This window comes from Myotis davidii, unplaced genomic scaffold (genome assembly GCF_000327345.1).
Source record: "Myotis davidii unplaced genomic scaffold, ASM32734v1 scaffold614, whole genome shotgun sequence".
NCBI classification, from domain to species: domain Eukaryota; kingdom Metazoa; phylum Chordata; class Mammalia; order Chiroptera; family Vespertilionidae; genus Myotis; species Myotis davidii.
The window spans coordinates 83,905-99,953 of NW_006287807.1; the positions used below are offsets into that span (position 1 = coordinate 83,905).

The 16,049-nt window shown below is 39.6% G+C and overlaps 1 protein-coding gene across 1 annotated transcript in view; it reads left to right on the top strand.

The window, feature by feature from the left end:
• The window catches only part of MRPS9 (mitochondrial ribosomal protein S9), an 80,969-nt gene that overhangs the window by 57,473 nt on the left and 7,447 nt on the right, over positions 1-16,049 (top strand). Inside the window, exons 5-7 of the mRNA XM_015561180.1 lie at positions 4,218-4,297; positions 13,548-13,633; positions 14,493-14,568. Of these exons, the coding sequence (XP_015416666.1) occupies positions 4,218-4,297; positions 13,548-13,633; positions 14,493-14,568 (242 nt within the window). The remainder of the gene's footprint in view (positions 1-4,217; positions 4,298-13,547; positions 13,634-14,492; positions 14,569-16,049) is intronic.

Genomic DNA, 16,049 nt, shown 5'->3' on the forward strand with positions numbered 1-16,049 from the left:
GGAATAAAATGCTGAAAGTAGGTTTCTGGCCTTTGCATACAATGTTGCGATCCTGCTGGCTGAAGTCTGGCGGTATTTGTTAAAATGTTTCAAACTGCAGGCTCAGAAGCCTGCAGCTGCAGGCGGGGAATGTTTGGAGTCCTCTGTCATTGAGGCAAGCAAGCCTCATGTTAGTTTCAAGCTGCCTGGCTGCCGGCCGCCATCTTGGCTGACAGTTAATTTGCATTATCTCGCTGATTAGCCAATGAAAAGGGTAGCGGTCGTATGCCAATTACCATGTTTCTCTTTTATTAGATTATTCTCTTTTATTTAGATTCTAAAACTTAAAAGGTCAGTCATAAGTGAACGTCTAAATACATGGAAAATAATTTCATGCTTGTGTAAAGAAAGATTGCAAGCTACTTTAATATAATTTTCATGATCAAAGTCCTGATAGGACTTTTGGGAGAAACTTGTAAAGTTTATTTTAAAGAGTAAATGTGCAAGAAGCAGCAAGATGTTTTTAAAAAGAAATGAGAATAATGATAGAAGCTTAGCCTACCAGGTATCAAAATGCAGCAAAAAGGTAATTTTAATTAAATGGCGGTAGTGGTGTAGAGAAGACCAAATTAGAGTATTTGGTGTCAACAGTTGTTTATGCCTTATTTTGTGAGTTCTAAGACATGGTTTTTCAAATTTTAACATATATATATAACAACTGTAACGACCCGTCGCTATGACGTCCGCTGTGACTAGCAAACCGGCCTGACCAGGGGGTGGGGCTGATGGGTAACCTCCCACAACCCCTCCCCGCAGCCTCCCCACCCCGATTGGACTCTCCCACCCCATCAAGGGCGGGGCCAGCAGCCAAATGCCACCCCCGCCTTTCTCCCCACCAGCCCTGCCCACGATAGGCCCACCCCACCATGATAGGCCCGCAGCCCCTCCCTCCACTTGGCCCCACTTCTGATTGCACCCCCAACCCCAATACGGGGCAGGGTTGGCCGGCCAACCTTTCGCAGCCCCTCTCCCCAATTGGCCCCACTCCTGATGGGCCCCCACCACCCTCATAGGCCTGCAGCACCTCCTCCTGGCTGGCCCTGCCCCTGATTGTCCCCCTCATCCCAATAGGGGCTGGGGACAGCCGACCAACCTCCCGCAGGCCCTCCCCCCAGATCGGCCCCCCACCCTGATCAGGGCCAGTCAGCCAACCTCCCACCATCTCCTCCTCCCAACAGGCTCAACCCCAATCCTCCCGATTGGGGCCAGCTGGCCGGACCCCATCTGTGCACAAATTCGTGTACTGGGCCTCTAATCTTTGATAACAGGATTCATTATACAATTAATGTAAACTATGAAGCATGCCATCAGGTTTTCTTCTCTCTTTGTAAAAGATGCATGATGGGACATCTTGAAATCTGTGACATCTTAGATTGAATGAAATAAAGTCTATATATATACACTAGAGGCCCAGTGCACAAAAATTTGTGCACTGAGGTGGGGGGATTCCCTCAGCCCGGCCTGTGCCCTCTCGCAGTCTGGGACCCCTCGGGGAATGTCCACCTGCTGGCTTAGGCCCACTTCCTGGGGGATCAGGCCTAAGCTGGCAGACATCGCTTTGACAGTGCGGGAGCCCTCGAGGGATGTCCACTTGCCAGTGGGGAGCAGGCCTAAGCTGTAGTTGGACATCCTTAGAGCTGCTGAGGAGGCGGAAAAGGCTCCCATCACCACCACTGTGCTGGCAGCCGTCAGCCGGGCTTGTGGCTGAGCAGAGCTCCTCCTGTGGGAGCACACTGACCACCAGGGGACAGCTCCTGCATTGAGCATCTGCCCCCTGGTGGTCAGTGTGTGTCATAGTGACCAGTCATTCCCAGTTGTTCTGCTGTTTGGGTCAGTTTGCATATTACCCTTTTATCATATAGGATAGAGGCCTGGTGCACAGGTGGGGGCCGGCTGGTTTGCCCTGAAGGGTGTCCCGGATCAGGGTGGGGGTCCCGCAGGGGTTCCTGGCCAGCCTGGGTGATGGGCTGATGGCTGTTTACAGGTTGCCCATGCCCCCCGGCGACCCAAGCTCCCAGCCTCTCCTTTTTTTCTTTCTTTCTTTTTCTTTTTCTTTTTTTTTTTTGGTTTGGGTTTTATTTATCGTCTATAATTGAAACTTTGTAGCCTTGAGCAGAATCCAGGTCCGGCTGGAAGCCTGGGTTGCCCCTAGCAACCCAGGTTCCCAGCCTCTCTTTGAGTGGAGGCCAGGGCGGGCTGGAAGCAGGTATCTGGGATTTATTTATCTTCTATAATTGAAACTTTGTAGCCTTGAGCAGAGCCCAGGGCCGGCCAGAGCAGGCGGGATGCTTGGCTTCCTCCTCCATTGCCGGGGGCAACCCAAGCCTTCTGCTCGCTCAAGCTCCATGGCCTCCGCCATCTTAGTTGTGTTAATTTTCATACTTGCTCCTGATTGGTTGGTGGGCATGGCTTGAGTGTAGCAGAGGGATGGTCAATTTGCATGTTTCTCTTTTATTATATAGGATACATACATATATATGTATATACATATGTGTATATACATGCATACTTTATGAAATAAAATATACACATACACACTCAAACACTCACATGAAATGAGACCCAACTCAAAATTCCTCCAAGCTTTACAGTAAAGTCTCATATGTGGCCATGATGTTTGTCTTTCTTGGTCATTTTTATTTTTAACTGATTGCTTTAACAGTGTAATGAAAATGTATTGCATAGTAAAGTTATAAATATTGAAAAATTTGCAATCTATGATGGAGATGTTGGAGAACTATTTAATTCATCCTCAAAACATTGACGAATAAGAATCTTGTTTTATTTTTCAAGCTGAACTCTATCAGGATTTCTTTTTTACCAGTTACTGTGAAAGTTTGGTCTTCTTTTCAAGTGTATTCACTTAAAGTGGCCCATGTGTAATACCAGTTACCCTCAGAAGGGAAAGATTACTTATATGTTGTTCAGGTGGCATTTCAACAGAAAGTATAGTATTTTAAAAACTAATGAGTAATGACTCACCTTGGTGGGCAAAATAGTTACATTTCTGTCTCACAAATGTAAATTCCAGGTAGATTAAATTTCTAAACATGAAAAAAATTTCAGAGTATAGGAAAATAATTTTTAGTAAGCACACGGTCTTAAAAACATGCTTTCTCAATGGGAGTGATGTTGAGCCTAAAGGGGAATAAATTGGTTCAGAGGAAGTGAAAAAAATCTCAGCTATTACAAGGTTTCGGCTCTCTGAAGGGCCACCACAATACACATCAACCGATATGCAGTGTGTTTGGTATTAAAATTTCATAGAGAAGGAGGCAATTAGGAAAAAAAGTCTAAAAAAGCTCCTTAAAAGGGTTGATAATGAAAAAACATTTGAGAAACACTGCATTAGAGAAAAAGTGACAGATTCTACAAAAACATATATGTTAAACTTTTCAATTATGAAAGACACCACAAACACAATGAAAAGGCAAGTGACAGATTGGGAGAAGAGAGTTTACAACTTATGTAATGGACAGAGGAGTATAATTTTTAACATATTAGAGTTCCTACAACTTGTTAACAGAAACAAGAGGAACATTGGCCAGGGGCTGGAGTTGGTGTTTGATTTATTTACTACAGGGACTCCACTCACAGTTTGTGTGGTGTTTGTTAGAGGTGAATGGCCATCTGTATTTTAAAGGGAATTACACATAGCACCTTTTGGGGGCCGCTTCAGTTTTAGACATTTTAAACGTTTGGAGGTATGTTGTCATAGTTGAAATAAATCATGTGGCATGGAAAAATCCACTTTTTTTTATTATGCCTGTTTCTAATTTTCTGAATGAAGTACATTATTGACTAGCAGTTTTTGTTTTTAAGAATATGGGAGTGCATTGTATTTGCAGTCACACCAAAATATTTTTGTCCTAACCGGATGATTTTGGCTATTTTATGTGTGTTTATTTTTAAGAAGTTATAGAAATTCTCATGGTGAGATATTTAGAATAGTTACTCAAATACATTGTTTTATGTCAATGGGTATTAAATAAGTAGCCTAAATATTTATATGTTAAACTTGCTAAACTAAATATTAAAATTTTAAATATTAATGTTTTTGTTAATTTAAAAGTTAATCAGAATTACTAATGTGTCTCATAACTGCAATTAAATACATCTATTTGGTCCCTTTCCGTGAATTTTATTCATTTATTTGTTTTCATCTGGCTTTTTATCAGCAACCCAATGGGGAGAAGATGGCCGTCCATTTCATTATCTCTTTTATACTGGCAAGCAGTCATACTACTCATTAATGCATGTAAGTATATTAACATTTATGATAAATAATAGGAACTGTAAGCTAAGTAACTGATTATACCAGAGATTTTGCTAAGCTTCACGGTGTACCTAGAATGGTTCATAATGGACAAAAATAAGACTTTTAGAGGTAAGACAGTATGTTAAAAGCTTTATATTTTTATTCATTTTTCTAAAGATAAACATTATAGAATTTATAACAGAATGGTTTGTCTTTCAAATGCTTTTACTGATAGGAGATAGCTGCTCCCTTAGCCATAGTGCGTGTATGTGCAGTGCAGTCCAGGTAAAACGTGAGGCTGGGCAGGCCGAGTCTGTGTGAATGTCTATGGAGTGTGGCGGGAGCTGCAAGGCACCTTGGGAGAGAGCCAGACAGTTAACTGTACTTTGTTACTTAGGTACAGTTGTTGCTCCTCATAGACTTATGCAGTATATGAGTCTAGCAAGACTTGAAAAAGGACCCAAGAAATTATTTTATTACGTTGACTTCCACCTGCATTGGAGTATCCTGGAAGTTTCCTTTTCAGAGTTAAAATGTGTGATAATGCGTAAACTCAGGAATTCCCCAGAATAACTACTGGGGAGACCTGGATGCCAATATCCAGGTTTGAGCAACAGAACCCATTTCATTCTTAGAACATGTCAAGTTTTACTTCATTTACTGTATGACTTTTTAGAGTATTTATTGGGTCCCGTCCCCTCCTCCCCTACCTCCCCCACCTCCCCCATTGATTTCAGGTTGCTTGAATCCCATGCACACATTTCCTCTGCTCTTTAGGACTGAAACCCAAAGGACAAAATCCTCACTTGTCAGGTATATTTATTTCTTGGGGGAGAAAAAAAGAAAACCTTATTTTCATTTTTGTTGACCTTGGGCAAATGAGCTTCTTGCCCTGGCAGAAATGAAATGAATGATAAATGTAGAGTGTATCTTTGCTGAGTAATGGAGCTGAGGCGCAGGCGTTCCGCTGAGGTTGTCTCTGCACAGCCCGAGGCTGCCCAAGGACCCCTGCTGTTCATTTAAATAGGTATGTCAAATCTGCCTGCAGACGCCGCTGGTTTGATCTGTGGTAATATTTGTGAAGGTTCCATATGGACTTAAGCCCCCTGCAGTGCTAAGAAATAATGTACAACGCTTCATGGTGCAGACGCAAATTTTCTCTGAAAAGGGATGCAGTGCTGCGTTTTAGCTGTCGGAGGAGATGATGGAGCTGACGCGCTAGGCCTGTCAACTTGTTACACGGATGGGTTGCACGCAGCGAAGCTGTGGAAAATCTGTGCCTTTTAACTTTTCTACTTAATCACGGCTGTAGCATTGCCTTTAGACTGTATGCTACATTAATTCCCTTCCTGCCTTCTGCCTTTCATCCCAAGTTTCACGGGAGAAAGTAAAGCATGCAGGTCTTGTGCAGGCGCCTTATCAAACAGCTGTCAGCCCACAAGCCATTTGCGTTTGTTTTGGCTGAAACTGAGCAACCCAAGGGCAAGATGTTTTGCTGCATTCCATCATAATGAAGAAATTACACATTGTAAGAGAGGCCTAACTTTATTTTTGTTTATGTCTTTTAAAAAGGTATTGCTCAAGAAACTGGTTAGTTTCTCAGTGGATAAAATAGCATACTCTGACTGAAAAGTCAAATTACATCTGATTACTAAACTTTCTTTTTGAGTAATGTGGTTCCTGTTACATATAGGAGAGTTCTTTGGCTTTTATATTTCAGTTAAATTCTGTAATTTTAGGTCAGTTTGTTTTCTTGGGTGTTTTGAACTTCCCAAACTGTATGGGGGTTAGGTTTGGTTTTATTGCTGATCAGAACAGTTTACAGATAGGAATTACAGATATTTGGGGTTAACTTGAGCATTTTAATTTTAATTCAAATAATCATAAAACCTTGTATTTTCAACAATGTGTTTTATGGAATTTTAAAGTAATTATATGTATGGGGAAAAGGATAAATGTTTTCCTAAATGTATGCCCATCACTTTAGCATCATCTGTGGCACTTACTAATTACAGCTCTAGTCACACCAGTCTCGTTTCCAAGATCATGCAGACCAACATCATCTCAGATCCGGTTTGCTGCTTTAAATAGCATGTGACTCAGTGCTTTCTGGTGGGCTTACAGGACTGGTGGGCTCACTGCACATAAAGTAAAACAGTGAAAATGGAAACTGCTTCACGTGTTTGCTCTCTCCTTTGTTCTGCCCTCTCTTGGTGGTGGGGCTGCTGTTCCATTCTCTGCAGCAAGGCGGTAGGCCCCAGAGCCTCTGAGCGTTAAGCACTTGCAAATGAATGATTGTTGTTTCCATTTCTTTTTGTTGATACAATTGCTTTTCACGTGAGGATGTATAAGATACTGAGCCATATCAGTTTTCCCAACTGAAGCATGGCAGTCATCGGCCAAGCTTTCTGACACAAAGACACAGGCCTAGAGCATGTGTGCAGTTCTGATAGGAGACCTTTCTGGTGCCATCTAACCATCCTGTCCTCTGTGCCAGTCTTCCTTTTAGTATTTAGTCTCTGCTTGCATGTTAAGCCTATATATTACATTATAGCAACTAATAGAAGGGAGTCCTGATACAGCTTACAGTTAAGGATATATAATGCTTTGGTGAACACTGTCCAGTTGGCCTATAATTGGACCATCTAATTTTTGTGGAGAAGCAGGGAGATTTTTGAGGGAAGATGAAGATGAAAAGCAAGAAGCAATTTATTGTTCCATTGAAATGAAGTATAGGAAAGAATAAAGTGAGGGAAAGTTTGCTGATCCATGGGGTCTCCAACTTGCGTGTTACATTCTGAAAGTTCGTTAGCAGGTGAGTTAGAACTGCATTTTACTATGGACAGTGATATGCTGCTTCACATTCCTGGGAAAGTTGGTAACATGCCACTTATAATATAGCGAATATGATGTCCATGTGTAGTGAAAAGAAATATAAAACAGTGCTAGCAGCTGATTCCTTAAGCAATAAACCGTCCTTTAAGTAAGAAGAAGCAGGAGACTTCAAGAGTCTCTCGAAGGGTGGTGAGAACTGAAGAGGGAGCTCCAGCCCTGATGGCACTGCTCATCTGTCTTTTTCACCCAAATGGAAGGCTTTCTGTTTCTTTAACAGCCACTTACCAATAGAACTTGTATACTTTTTAGACATGACTTAAGAGTTTCAGTTTAGGGTTTCAGGAGCAGAATGAAGAACAAGAGGAAGAAGAAAAGAAGTTTCCTAGAACAGCTGAGCAGAAGTGTAGAGGAAAGGGAAGACTTGTTGAAGAGGGATGTCTGTGCAATGTTATTAAGCCATTGAGCAACAGCGTTGTGAGTGGCTGGGGTCTAGGTGAGGGACCAGTAAGGGATAGGCCAGAAGGATGTGCTCTTTGGGTGCACCAGCCTGCCAGGGGTACCCCTCGTTCGCAGCAGTTGCAGCCTGTACGGGCCAACCGAGCCCAGTGGTGAAGGGGAGAGTGGGCTGCAATCCTGAGCAAGGCCACCTAGGTAGTCATGGTTGAGTTTGACCTCAGGTCCTTAGATTTTCAGAAAAATGTTAATTCAGATTGACTCATTTTATTAATACATACATTTCTGAAATTTTTAAAATTCACTCACAAAAAAATGAGTTGGAAATTATCTAAAACTCATTATAGGGGGTGATTATTTCACTCTGAAGTGGGAACCCGTTTGTAAAATATGATTCATTATGTCCCCATGTTTATATGCAGCTTTCCCAACGTGTTTTCTGAGGCACACAGGTTATAAAATAATCTCCAAGAAAGGGTCTCTGAAGTTAAGTTAGTGTGGGGAGGCGGCAGACTGAGAAACTAATAAAAAGATACTTATTAGTGTGAGCAGCTCTGTGAAGTCATTCAGTGAAGAAACATGTGGCGTTAACACACTGCTGCTGAAACATGCTGGGTCCGGAGCCCTTCCTGCCCAGAACGCCTTTTAAAAATTCAGGGAAACTAGTGCTTGGGGAGCCTGGAAAGCGTATTAAAACGCTAAGCTGTCAAATGCAGTAAGAGTTCATTGAAATTTTACATGCGCTCCCCTCCCCAGGCTTTAAGGTAAGATTAGGCAGCTCTAAAAACTGCCGTGGGAATAATCATCTTATAGAAATCTCATTGATAGTTTAGGGCAAGTTTTACAGTAAACAATGGAGTATTTTCAAAGTATTTTTATAAATTGAAGGAATCACATAGTCACAGATGAAATTTTTACTCCAATAAAAGTATAAAATTAGGGAATACGTAGATCATTATATATTAAACTACTCTGCTGAATTAAAAAAAAATCTGGAACAAAACCAAGTAATTCTAATTCCGATAACTTACGCGTAATCAAGATTTGCTGCCTTTTGAAAGAAGGCTTCTTTAAAAATCCTCCAGTTTAAGTGACTGGTGTGGCCTTCTGTGGTCGTGTGCAGGCGTGTGGAGAGCAGCCAGGAGCGGTGTGGGCTCCTCGGGTGAAGACTCCAGACTCTGAAAGCCCTCTCCTGGGACCTGCAGTCACAGGCCTCACTTCCTTCACATCTTTGTAACCTTGCGATGAATATTGAAAGTTCTTGATGTTCTGCTTGTATCTGTAAAAATGGAATTAAAACAGCCTTCTCACCGTGAGGTGTTACGGAATACCTACACTATGTAAAGGGGTTGGTTTTAGAAAGCTACAGACGGATGCTGGCATTTCATGGGCTGTTTTAAGACTTCTTGACAGCAGGAGTCAATTCAGGAATTAACTCAGCAATAGAAACTGCTGTTCCTGAAGTATCTTTAATATGCATTAGAATAATTACCATTTTATATCTTGCATGTACTAAATGTAACGATTAAAAATTAAATTTTAAAAGCTGATTCAACTTATTGCTTCTGTGGTTTTAATCAGATTACTCTTATAATGGTATAATTGTTATTATAATATGTGGTGAAGCCTTACTTTGAATAGTAAAAGTATATGGTATGAGAGTTACAAGCTTTTTTATGTAATTACTCCTGTGTGTGCTTTCCCAAAGTACTTTTCTGTATGCCATGTATAAGAGTCTATTTCCCTTTTTATGCTGACTAGCACTGTATGATGTGTAAACTGCATAGCATATTGTTTTCACAGAGTGATAGCAAGAGTATACAAAAGAACTATGTTGCTTGGAACTTTAGATAAATAGCAGAAACTATGGTAAATGAATTATATTTATATTTATCTCATTTGATTTTGTATATGCCAGTAACCATAAAATCTAGAAAAATGTTATTTAGGAAATTGATTTTCTGTGATAAAAAACACAAATATGTAATTTTAACTGTGTTACTTTTTTGTTTGTGTCTAGTATCTAAGATGGTAATTATTAGTAGTATGTTAACTGTAAATAAGTACATCAAAATTCAGTTGACTTTTCCTATAACATTCTCCCAAGAAACGTTATTTGTTTACCCTTCCTAAATTTGGAATTTCTACATGATTAATACAACCAACTCAGGTTTTAGAAGACTAAAATCAGCTTTTTTTAGACCAAAAATCATACTGCTCAGAAGGGTTTAGTTTTAAGCACTTCTTTCCTGAACCTGAGCATCTGGTATGTTCAAATTAGGCACCTTCTAAATTTGACTCATGCATTATGGAAATCTGATGGCACAAGGGTAGATAGGCTCACTTTGATTTTATGAAATATTAATCATAACTGTGATTAATGATTCAGCATTTCACATCTGGGTTATTCCTGTCATTTTAAAAAGATACTATTAAATACAGTATACAAACTTAGTGTCATACTAATTCTCTAGTGTCCCTTAAAAATTAAGTGGAAATTTAACAGTATACCAAAAGCTACCAGTGATAATCTGTGATATTGACAGTTCCTGGCATATTTTATACCCTCAAGAATTTTTTTATGTAAATTAGTACACATATCTTCAGGGAGTTGAAGCAATAGAGTCTACTTTCCAGAGAACTGTTGTTTCTAACCAAGATAGAATTTCAGGAATGGTTGTATTATGTAGAAAAAAAAAGAAAAATAGAAATGGTGCACCAGGAAGATCGTTTCTCCATTATTAGGCTCCCAGATGTCAAACGTCACCACTGCTGCCATTTCTTGCCCATTAGCATAGGTCAGGCACTGTGCTAACTAGTTTACATATATTTCCCTATTTGAAGAAGTACACGTAATGAGTATTATGTAATTTGACAGATTGCAGCCATCAAAGTGTTAACATTTGTCATAAATGAACAAAATTTACCATGCTTGATATTTGACATGAACTTTGCTATTTTCTCATATTTTTCTAATTATTTTACTTGCACTATTTATAAATTATTATGGAGCCAAGTGGAACACTGGATGGTAATGGCATAGTGAAAGAAAACAGTAAGAAAAATATGGACTTAAAGTAAAAATTGCTCAAAAGTCACCTGAAAATGATGATGAGTTTAGCAGCCCAAACTTTGACTTGAAACTTTCCTGTGAAGCAGGTCAGTTAATTTTATTTTAGTTGGCTTGGTTATTCCAGAAAATTAAATAGACCCTCACAAAAAGGAGAGAGTATCTTATTACTATTGGTGGTGTTCTCTTGGATTTATGTTTCCTTAGCTAGATCTGAAAGACACAACATCTGTGACTTACCCACTCAGAATCTTTTTTTTTCTTTTTTTGTTAATCCTCACCTGAAGATATTTTTCCATTGATTTTTAGAGAGAGTGGAAGGGATGGGGAGAGAGAGAGACATCGATTGGTTGCCCTCCATACGTGTCCTGACCAGGGCCGGGGATTGAGCTTGCAATCAAGGTACATGCCCTTGACTGGAATTGAACCCCAGACCCTTCAGTTCACTGGCTGACTACGCTCCATCCACTGAGCCAAACCGGTTAGGGCTGCACTCAGAATCTTAACTAGCACCATCCTTTTACCAGTATCCCCAAACATGGCAGTCTGGCTGGGGTCCGGCACCCGGTGTGATGCTGTTTGTACTGTGTCTGTCCACTTCAGACACTTTGCCTTTTATTTTACCCGTTCAGGGCACTTGAGAATTGCTTTCTCAAAACAAGTGCATAGAAGTTTTTCTGATATGCTATTCAATTAGGGTCACAACCCACTATTGATCCTTTAGAAATGATTCAGAGGTTCCCTAACCACAGTCAAATGAGGCTTACCAGTGTGTGGGAGGCAGTTGTAAAATTTTAAGTTGAATAGCAGGAACATGTTTATCTGTGAGGGTTCACGTTAGCTTTTGCTTTCTTTAGTTGGACAGATGGTTCACATACGTTCTGCTGCTGCTACAGCTGATGGATTTGTACTTTGGCTGTGGTTGTAGAGATGGTTATCCTTAATAGGACACTAGAAGCAGATTAACTTACTTTGTCCTCTTGCTGTCGCATCGAACCCGGCTCTCGACAGGTCTAGTGTACAGATCCAAGCGTGACCACACATCTCTTGGGGGCATCATTAACATCACTGGCCTTGCCAGGTTCCTTTTCAGAAAGTCTGGTGAAGGGCCTGTGAAGTGACATTTCTTTTTTTTAATTATTTTGGTTAATCCTCACCTGAGGATATTTTTCCATTGATTTTTAGGGAGAGTGGAATAGAGGGAAAGACAGAGAGAAACACATCGATTGGTTGCCTCCTGTATGAGCCCCCACCAGGGCCCGGACCCTTTGGTCTGCAGGCCAACGCTCTAACCATTAAGCAAACCAGCGAGGGCGAGAAGTTACATTTCTAACCAGTCTTAGGCTTGGATGCTACTGCTGTCCTGACCTTTACAATTCCTGAACTAGTAGGTGTTTCACTCTGGAATACTCATGTCCACCGTTAGAATCTGTAGCTCAGCCCGTGTCATAGCTTCAGACTGCTGCTTCTCTTCTTTCTGCTGCTTTTCTTGTCTCTCATGAGCTGTCAGTTCTGCTAGCCCTGCTGAAAACAGAACAAAAGCGCTCTGCTGAGTCTCCGCGGCCACAAGAAATGAACTTTTACATCCTTATCATGGGAAGTCTCAGCCCACAGAGTTAGCCTCGGCTTTTCTCATCTGTATTTGTGAAACTCAAAGGCTCTGTGTTTACATTCCTCTCTTTTTTTTTTTAATTCTTTATTATTGAAAATGTTACATATGTCCCCTGTCCCCACTACATTCTTTTTTCTTTTTTTAACATTTTTGTCCCCCATGAGAGAAATGGATTCCTGAAAATAGGTTCCTGAATTAATAATAAAATGAAAGCAGTGGTAAATACAAAGACAGTGGCAAAGGGATACTTCCTTTTAGAACAAACTAGCAGCATTGTGATATAACATGGCAGTCTAATCAAAGCCCATAAGAAATTGCCCCTCAAATCTGAAATGATTAGTTAAGACTGTCTGTGATCTGGGTGAGCATCTCTATCAGCAACAAGCTGTCTTCCGACATTCGCTAATGACATTGGAAGATGTTGTGAGTAGCGAGGGAAAAAACGTCACTCATCATGTCTAACTCACTCTTTGAAAATGTCTCTTTGTTCGTTAGGTATTAGTGAAGTAGGTTATGTGTAATTATAGATGAATACTCACATATTGGATGTGAATCCAAATAAGTTTGCTCAAACAAAATATTGGGAAACAATTGCATTACTTTGTTTGTTGTAAACTCATTTCCTGGAAAATGTATTTTGTTGATAAACCTGTATTGCCAAGTTCTAACAAAATGGAAAATTTCCCCCTATTTGTATTACAGTTTAACAAGTGCCATACATTTCGCAGACTTTAGAAAGTAAATTAATAAAAGAAAACATAATGAAAGTAAATATAATAGAACACTATTTTTAAGATACAAACTATATAGTGAGGACTTAAATATTATATAGATATACATGAGATAAGCATTTTAGCTGTAAATGCCATAACTTTTACTGGTTAATTCTCTGAAGTTTAAAGTACATACTGCTATATAAATGAAGATTTTTTTCTAAGGAAAATTTTTGTTCCTGTTTGTGGGACTCTAAGGAAAATAGTTTGTGGTTTGGTTTTGTTTTTACCAACTTCACTAAGGTTGTGTCTTACAGTTACTTAAAAATTAAGTTATTTAAAAATTAGTTAATGTATGCATTATACTAAATTCTCATTGAAATTACTCTTCCATTCTTGAGTTTGAATGAGAAATAGTATTCTTACAAAGCATTTTCAGTATTACTTGCTATGCAGCTGGATTATTTGAGGAGGTCACTTTTGAAGTAAGGGGTGCTCAGGGAAAATGTAAAGTAAAAGTAATGTACCATCTCCCTTATTTTACCATGTGTATTTTATTTGCCACAGGACACATATGGAAAGATACTCGATATAGAAAAACATAAAAATCAGTTGCAAGCCAAAGGTCTGTTTTCAGAAAAAGATAAAACCACGTAAGTTCTTTTCTTCTATTAAAATATATGAAAAATTTGAACTAACATGCCCCTTATCATTGGTGTTTTTAAAGCATACCTTAAGCCTAAAAATTGGTTCAGTATTTCAGCATTAATCATTAAAAGTTAGAGGTCAAAATAGTAGGTGATTTTTTTGTTTGAGAGAAAGTAAATATTAAGATTATATTTTTATGGTACTTCTTTCCATATTTATGTACTAAATGGTATTTAATAATTATACTTGAGTATGGCAGCCTCAGAATTTTTGTGTATATAGCTACACACTTAAATGTTACATGCTTTAATTTTTTTTTAGTATTTTAAGGTTTGAGCTTTCATTTAGCAAACAGTGATAGATTAGATCCATCATCCTGAGCAACCAGTTTTACATTTCGGCCTGATTATTGACATACTTATCCTTATGCACAAGACACAAATCTTTGAGCATATCTTGTTGAGGTTGTAAATACCACGCCTGGCCCTTCGTTTGGATGTGTTACTACTTCAGCCCATTGGCAGATTCACAGTGCACTCAAAGCATCTTCTGTGAAGTGAATTATGAAAAACAAGTGAACTTTTAATTTTTAAGAAATATGATGGCTTTAATTATCAAATTAATTTCACAGTGGCATGTTAACTCTTCAAACAAAATATTTGCTAGATTAAGTATCTTTCCTAGAGTAGATTGAGGAAGTGAAAAATTATATCTGAAAATTAGTTTACTTGGATGAAATTTTACAGCTATATAGTACAAAAATTTGTTTCCCAATCAAGAATTGCTACTACATGTGGGATCCTTTGTGATATAACTCTAATTGCATGGTTAATTTAAAAGAGAATCTATGCGATATTTTAACAGAGACCTGATTGGCAGCAGATGGCTGATTAAGGAGGAACTAGAAGAAATGTTGGTGGAAAAACTGTCAGATCAAGATGTGAGTAATTACTCTGTAAAAAATCAATAAAAAAATATCCTCGATGAGGATTAACAAAAAAAAAAAAAAAAAAGTGAGTAATTAATCATTTTAGTTTAAGGGCACCTGTGCCCTAACAATGCAGACAATATTGTATTTAGAACCCTAATAGTGATGTTCCTCAGGGGTAGCTGTTCCTAAGACCGTTTTCCTTTGATAAACATATTTATAGTTGATTTCTGCCATGGGTCAGGCCCTTGCCTGTGGTCAGGAAGGTGACATGCTTGGTCTCCAGACCCTCCTTGTGTACGTGCCCTCATGTCCTCTGCTTGTCATTCTAGGGAAGCCTGGTCTGTTGATGTCAGTTTTGTCTCAGTGAAGCCGGTAGCTCATTTTATAAGCTCACAATAAGTGTAAGGTGCTGTTACAGAGAAAGTAGGAAAGGAGTGAAGCCCGTGGTGACCTTCATACAATTTCCTGCTTTTTGGCTGACCTGGGGCAGTATCTCAGGCCACTACTTTTCATCCTGGATCTGGAGAACCCCTGTGACAGAATCACTTGATGCTGCTTACAGAATGCAGTCCTCACATTCAGACGTAGCTTGGGATTTCTAGGGGAGTCACCGGAATCAATACTTTTAACAAGCTTCCAGGTGAATGCTATCCTATTGCTTTTGACTGCTGCTTTAGGTCTCAGTCAGATTGTTTACAAAATGTCCTAATATATGCCAGTATCATCAGAGGAAATTTGATGTTTTACATATTTTTATATTCTAAATTTAGATTATTTTTGGAAGATTTCCGTGTAGATTAATTTCACAATTGTTCCAAGAGTGTTTTTCTTACCTGGCAGTGGCTAACAGTGGTGTGCCTTGTCACCAAGTAGATTTTAAGTCATGGACTGACATTGCCCTTCTTCTCATTGAACATATTGGATAAATTAGCGAATTAGAGCGTTGCTTAACCAAGGAGTCGGGCATTCGGTGAGTGAGTGGTAGGTGTGGAGTTCATTTCCAACTGACTGCCAAGTCGGTGTTGTTGAACTCGGATCTCAATAGAAAATCTCCCTTTGCTTCTCCATGGAATACAGCACTTCATGGTTTCCTGTTTCTGGTTGCTTTGATTTTCATACTGCAGGGTTGTGTTTTTATTTTGAAAACATTTCAAAGACTTTAGACAGGTGTGCATAGATGTGTATGCCTTCTATCTTTTTGGGGAGTGGCTATCGGCTGAAGTCTGGTATCAAGAAGAAGGAGGCAGGAACAGTCAGTGGCTTCCTAAACTTCTTAGCTCATGAGCATGACTATGTCATCCCTGCAGTTACCCCCTTGGTAGGTTCACCAGTAGTCACACTGTGTGCAGTGGAATTGAGAGAATCGCTGAGGACCAAAGATATAGGCCTGTAGTTAGAGGAAAGAATGGAGCTTTATCAGGCCAGCATCACTGGTGGCTGAGTGCTTCACCCTCACTCGGAAAATGGCCTTCTCTTATTGTAACATCACA